At 33.2% G+C, this 7,740-nt stretch overlaps 1 protein-coding gene across 1 annotated transcript; it reads left to right on the forward strand.

Annotated features, from left to right (window-relative positions):
• The first annotated feature begins 5,112 nt into the window (after positions 1–5,112).
• On the forward strand, positions 5,113–5,752 carry LOC149059093 (uncharacterized). Its single transcript, XM_089215293.1, has 4 exons — positions 5,113–5,302; positions 5,362–5,433; positions 5,491–5,548; positions 5,610–5,752. Exons 1-4 carry the CDS (start codon positions 5,210–5,212, stop codon positions 5,750–5,752), a joined length of 366 nt encoding a protein of 121 aa, XP_089071419.1. The 5' UTR covers positions 5,113–5,209.
• The last annotated feature ends 1,988 nt before the right edge of the window (positions 5,753–7,740 follow it).

The raw sequence follows: 7,740 nt of genomic DNA on the forward strand, positions 1-7,740 counted from the left end.
CTTTGTCAATTGAACGGAGAAACACTACCATGCTGTATTTTTCATAAGGATTTCAATCCAAAACAATGTACATTGTATAAAGTATTTGCATTAAAAAAATGTATGTTAATAATTTTTAAGATTATAATTTTTTTTTTTCTACATTGTAAAATTACACTATATATATATATATATATTATATACATATTTTCAATTGATTAAAATTGCAAGTTTATAAATAAAGAAAAAAAAAATATAATGAAGACTCCGTGTTTTTATTTGTTGTAGGCTCTCCATCATATTGAGTAAAACATATAATTAAATTATTATTTAATGATATATATTATATAGCTCAAGTCACTCGATTCTGTAATGACCATGAGCTAATGTGTTAATTCCATCTTCGAGCACATACCGTTTGTCGTCATAAGAATTCAGTGCGAGCTTTTTAGATAAGATAGTATGGATTCTATGTTTATATGATCGTATAGAATACATTTCTCTGAATGGATCTTGACCGATTTCATTAAACAGGCATTTCTTATGGTCTTCTAACGTCAAGTTATTTTTAATTACATGTTTTTTGACACCCTTGGCTTTGATTGTCTCTAAACCAGACACTGAAAAGGCATACGATTTAGCTCTAAGAGCTACAAACTCATCAATGAATTCCCCTTCAACTTCATCGGTGAACATCCCGGGAACCTTTTTTCTTTCTTCTTGATAGCATGGGTGATGTTTTGGTAAATTCGACGTGTCCATGCGATGTAATATATCGGGATTGGATGCGAGGTCATTGTAATAATCGTTTGTTACAACATCATATACGAATGAGTCTGAAAAAATTAATAATGTAATTGAATATTTAGTATTTATATACAAAGAATAAAAATACCTGTGTCCATGTACATTAAAGAAATATTATTCTTGTAATGTTTTTTCATGACATTATAATGGAAGTCGTACATTAGAGTTTTTGAAATATCTAATATAGCCATCCCGCATGCAATAGGTTTGTCAAATGTTATTTCTATGTTCTTCAGGTGTACAGCACACAAATTTTCACTATATATTGTGACGTCCTTAAACGTAGGTTTGTTAACAAGTTTTTGCATCCTCAAGGCGTCAGTGACGAGTTCAATTTTTTTGCGATTGCGTTTAGATTCCATCGTTTTTCCAAATATCTGTAAAAATAAATAAATAAATCATTACATATTAATAATAATAATAATAATTAGTTCTATCTTAACTTACGGCATTATTCATATGCTTAAAAAAATTTTCCGACATGAAGAAACCACATGACCACCCGTACAAATTGCATGCATCAATGTATATAATGTAATTATGTTCTTTATTGGAATCGTAACTGGTTGCGTCAGGATGATTAGCCTTTGAATATCGTTTGCTAGCCTGCGTCATTCCACCCCTGATTCCTTTCTCCACCGCGAGCAACATCGTATAATCAGATATTAACTCAATCTCGACTTTAGTATGTTTTAACATACATGCAAAAGAAAACCCTGGGGCAGTGTAATAATAAGCCGGGTCGAGGCCGTAAATTTTAAAACATAAATTTCTAAAATTTTGAAACACATCTGCCAGTATGAGGGTGTCAATTTTTAAATACAAGTCACTGTATTCACCCAGATTTAGAATTGAATATTTGAAACACATGTCATCGCTGTTTTGACAATTAATCACACACTTTTTTAATTTTATGTCATTCGGAAGTTGTATGTATGACGACCCTCTTAACGGAATATATTTATAGACACCTACTAGCAGCCCATCAATAGATTTAAGTGTAAGTCCACTGCCTTTTGACTTATACACTTCCTGTTCCTCCAGTAATTTATTATAATCTTGTTCTATTTGTTTGTGAATATCATTAGCCAGAAAAAATTCTTTTGCCGCAGTTTTGAAAGCCCTGTTTTCATCAGATTCGGGAATTTTAGGATTGTGGTATGTCGCTTCCAATTTCAGGTTGTATTTTATTTCGCCGTCAAAACTGTTAATTAACTGGATTAAATGTGGTTTAGTGTTATTTAAAAATGTTTTATAATTTAATAATTGGGTGTCGAAATTTCTTGTATAATATTCTCTGCATATCTCGTTTAAAGAAGAATTGATTAAATTAAAACCGCCTTGTAAAACTTCTAATAATCTACGACGTTTTGTTCTTATATTGTAGGTCGATGTTTCGGAATTATTAACTACATAAAAAAAATATATATATATATAAGTATAATATTAAAACTAAAAAGTTATAACTATAAATACCATCGTATCTCGATTGTTCAGGCACTGGACGCTTATGATTTCGCCTGGGTGTACCTAAAATAATTAATTGAATAAACGGGTCGTATAACTAAAGATAATATTATACATACATACATTGGTTCGAAGAGCCAGGTGGTATATCCTCGACGTAAATATTATCAGATATTTCAATCATTCTAGACCGATCTGAAGAAACAAACAAATAAATATTGTCATAAAATTATAATATGTATCGTACTTTCAAATAAGCCACTTTTTTCGGCCCTGTCCAACGCTTCAAGACATACATCATCGTTGCCGTCATCAAACCCGTTGTTATCATCTATGTTAAAAATTTTAATTTAGTATAAGATCAAAACATTTGATATAATATACATACTTTCACTCAATCCATTTTTTTCGGTCTCATCTAACACTGCAATACAAAAATCATCATCATCTTCAAAGGTTGTATCATCTGTAAAATATAAATTATGTAAATTATTTAACTATAAATATGTATATAAATCATACTTGTAGTTGTAGCTGAAGTTGTAATTGGCTGTGCATTACTTGTAGCTGTAGTTGTAATAGTCTGTGCATTACTGTTTAAAATACCTAAAATGGAACAATACTGTTATTTCAAACGCGAATTAAATACTACTATCATGTACGTAGGGTTGTATATACTAAACCCCTTTTAACGCTCGGATAGCATATTTTATTATACGAGTATTAATTTATTAAGTGAAAAATAAAAATCAGTGTTATATGGTTGGAATATAACGCGCGAGCGCGCGCACACACACACACGCTCGCGAGCGGTTGAAAATAATATAAGCATAGTGATAAAAATAATATTTTCACCGATAGAATCCTAATATTGTATAAAATTTACTCACCGTGAATACTTTTCATGTGTCGTTGGAGAGAATCGTTTCTAGTAAAATTATTTAGACAAATAGTACACTTAAATTGTTTAGTACTACTATGGTACTTTATATGCCTGAACAAAGCATCTTTCCGCGAGAAAACAGAAACACATTGATCACATTTAAACATTTTGAATTATTATTTCAATAAACACACCAGAGCGATATCACTGTGAAAACAGTACTAAATCAGTGATACTGTACAATACCCGTATATAACGAAGAGAGAGAAAAAAAAAATATGTCAGCATTCTCGTATTACCAGAAAAAAAAAAAAAAAAAAATGCTTAATAGTGTTTTAATTTTTCATGAAACGTAATAGGTACTTATTATAAATCTCAGTGTAGCCTTGTCTCTCAGAATTGGTGCTTATAACCTCCAGTGTTTCATAATGTCTAATCAACTTATTGACTGTTCAACCTTTTTCTTGGATGACAACGTGTTTTTAAATATAGGGATCGATCCAGCCTCTTTAATGAATTGTGTTGTTCATATTAACGTAAATTCTCAACGCGTGAAAATGAGTACCGAATTTTTTGAATCGCTTATACCTGTTCTCGAGAAGAAAACGTTCATGGAGTCAAAGTATCTTCATTCAGACGAAAACAAGGTCGTGTCGGTAGTCAAATGCCGTGTTTCCAACTATTTTTCAATTAAATGCATACTCGATGACCAGTGTATTCAGCTGAGTGAAGAAAATGTATCTCGTTTATTGCACATAAAGGACAACATACAAGAAGTAATTAATACAAAAATAAATGAAATACGGGGTAAAGTATTACTACAGGCATGTGAAATTTGTGGAGCTCTCGGAACTTTAATGCCAATACCCAAGAATACCAAATTAGATGTATTGACAGACTATTTGCTGCACATCGATCCGGTGACAATCAGTGACGCTATACCAACAAGAAAGCCGTGTTTTGTAGCCCAACTGACACTTAATGCAACTGAACAGCTGGCAAGGGGATGGTTAAGAGCATCAGCCTTACCGGAGTAGTTTTATCCTGATGTCTACAGACCAAAGGCAATCATATCAAAAGAGAAATATAAATCAAGCCGTAGATTAAGTTTTTTTTTTTTAACTTGTATTATATAATATTTGAAAAAATAAAAAAAATTCATTAAAATATCATTTATTATTACAAATCTTCATCCGATGATATGTTTGGAGAAAACACTTCTGACATTTCTTCGTCGTCACTACTATAAATAATTTAGATGTTAGAAAAAAAAAAATATTATAATAATATAAAACTCACGAAATAAAAAAATGTTGTTGTTGTGTATTTTCTGTTTGGGCATTAGCGTCGGCTATAATCTGCTCTATCATCCAGAAAACATGGTCTAAATCGATTGGTGATGGCGGTATGATTGGTTCAATACTAAACATCAAATATGGTTAATGAAATAATAGTTATAATAATAACAATGATAATATTAAACTTACGGCTGAAATAAGAAAGGAATATTGAATTCATTTTGAGGACGATTGCGACGATCAAATCTTAGTGTATTTATGAAAAAATTTAAAAATATCACTTTGAAATTAAACATCTTTTAATAACACAAAACCTTTTTAGTACAAATTACGACTTATACTGATTTAATAAGATAATGTTTCATTATTTTTAATTCATATTGAAATGGGAGGGATTTTAAGTGTTGGATATTAAAAAAAAAAAAAATGATAGCAGCTTCTTTGTCTACCTGGTGCACGTGTCGAATTGCAATTTTGAGTGTGCGAAAACATCTCGGTGGCATACTGTCACCCACACAAAGTCACAAATGCCTGCACACAATGCCGGCATGGACTTTGTGTCACCCACACACACACACACACACACACACACACACCCACACACACACCCCGTGTAATAAAATAATGTAGACAAACATGGTCACTACAGTCATGTTAATCGAATCCACGGTACTGAGTATATGCATCATTTGCGTTCATCGTGAATACTTTTCATGTGCCTAATAATTTTTTATACACATTAAAAAATTTCAACGTTTCCAAGATTTTTTTTAAAATGTCGTACAACAGTCAAGCATCTGATATAAACACACCTAACGTTTCAGTGGGCTTCATTGACTTTTTAGCGAATGGAGAGTTTGATGAAATGGCAAGTTTATTTATACATACGATATTATATATCTATATAAATCTATGTATATTTTTTAGCTATCAAATACACCGAGACGTGTGTTTTATGAACATTTATTAAGCCAGGAAGACAATATTTCTGTTGCCGAAGTTAGTATGACAAAATATTATTGTAGTACTTACCAACTTTATATTATGCTGTTTTAGGTTAGAAACGACGCTAGGCATAAATCTGACGATTGTGTTGGCCAACAACAAACAAACGGTATTATGTTCATTTTATTATTGTTTTATGCATTGAGTATACAAAATATGTACTATTATAGATAAACAAAATGATATCGACTTTTGGGGCTGTGAAGAGGCTGATGATATTTGTCTTGAAGCACTGGAAAGATTTGTCTGGGGTGAAGAATACGCAAATGATGAAAAATTACTACTAAAAGCTTGTATTGAATCTAATACCTAACACCTATTATATATTAATTGTTAAATAAAAAATTCATTATAATAAAAAAACTATACATATATATAACATGATTTATTAATCTATCAACTTTACATTAGAAAAATATATATTATATATTTTTGTAACCTTTTGCCTTAAACAAATATTGTACCTTTTCTTTCTCAAAAAAAAAAATAAATAAATAAAAAATAAAAAATAAAAACAAAAAATATATACGTATTTATAAATCTTCGTCGGATGACGGCGGCACCTATGGCGGGGCAGGGAGCGGTGGGATGTGGTGGCGGTGGGATGTAGGGGCGGTGTGATGTGGTGGTGGGGCGGAGAGCGGTGTACCGACGGCGGCACCTATGGCTGGGCAAGGAGCGGTGGGATGTGGTGGCGGTGGGATGTGGTGGTGGTGGGATGTGGTGGCGGTGGCGGTGGCGGTGGCGGTGGTGGTGGCGGTGGAGGTGGCGGTGGTGGTGGCGGTGGCTGTGGTGGTGGTGGCGGTGGTGGTGGTTCCAGTAGTGGCTTTTTTACCCTACTCTAAATCGATCGCAGACAAACGAGCTATAATCAATCCTAAAAATATAGACCAACAATGTTTTAAATGGGCTATATTAGCAAAACATGTGACAGTACAAAATAAATTCCGAGTCGATAAAAATTATACTGATCATGAGAATAGATATAGTTTTGAAGGCATTTCCTTCCCAACACCGCTGACTGATATTTGCGAGTTTGAAAAAAATAATCATAACGTTTCTGTGAATGTTTACGGACTTGAAAAACGTTTGCAGCCGCCCAAAAAGTTCCCATCATACGAGGTTTTCCCACTCAAAGTCGTGGATAATGAGAAGCAAGATCACTTTGATCTATTATTAGTGACGGATAATGACAATATGCATTATACGTACATCTCAAATTTTTCAAGACTACTTCGTTCACAAAAAACTTGTCATAAAGGTCAAGTTATATTCTGCAAGCGATGCTTTACGTCGTTTGACAAACAGAATTTAAAGTATAAATTAAGTGGACAGGCAGCACTTGAACATCACATGCTAATATGTGGACCACATAAACCCGTACGGCCAATAATGCCAAAAGAGGGTGATGTTCTACAATTCACCGCATGGCAAAATGCACAGAGACATCCTATAGTTATTTACGCTGATTTCGAGGCACTGCTTATAAAAACAGATGAGAAAAAAGGGGAAAACACAACAATCATTCAAAAACATTGTCCAATGAGTTATGGATTTTTAGTTAAGGCGTCTGAAAATGTTCCAATAGAGTTGTTGAGAAAATTTAACATACCAATTGAACCAGTTATTTATCGAGGAAGTGAAAGCAGGCAAGACGTGGCAAAGCATTTTATGGAGAATATCACTGATGTGGCCGCTAAAATAGAAAAGTTGCTGGAGACAAACATAACTTTAATCATGACCGATGAAGACATGGCTAAGCATAAATCCTGTTTTAAATGTAATTTATGCAAATGTGATGTTAATATCCATACCCGTGTCCGCGATCACGATCATTTGACCGGGAAATTCAGACAGACTTTGTGCAATAAATGTAATTTAAGCCTTGTACGACCAAAGTACGTACCAGTTTTTCTCCACAACCTCTCCAACTACGATGCGCACTTCATAATTACAGAACTTGATTATAATTCGAATAGAATAAATGTAATCCCCAACAGCGAAGAAAAGTTTATTTCGTTTTCCAAATATATCAGTAATAAATTCAGTATCCGGTTCGTTGATACATTTAGATTCATGGCCACGCGTTTGTCTACTCTAGCCACAAACCTGGTTAAACCAGACTTGAAGAAATTCCGAGAAACCGAAAAACATTTTTCCAATAACGATATGCCACTGGTAACCCGTAAAGGTGTCTATCCTTACGACTTTACTGATGATTGGTCTAAGCTCGAACAAACCTCTTTACCACCAATAGAAGATTTTTATAGCGTTCTGTCAGAAGAACACGTTGAAGATACT

This window comes from Diuraphis noxia, unplaced genomic scaffold, assembly GCF_037042655.1.
Source record: "Diuraphis noxia isolate RWA-SAM2 unplaced genomic scaffold, SU_Dnox_SAM2 contig0001, whole genome shotgun sequence".
Classification (NCBI taxonomy): Eukaryota; Metazoa; Arthropoda; class Insecta; order Hemiptera; family Aphididae; genus Diuraphis; species Diuraphis noxia.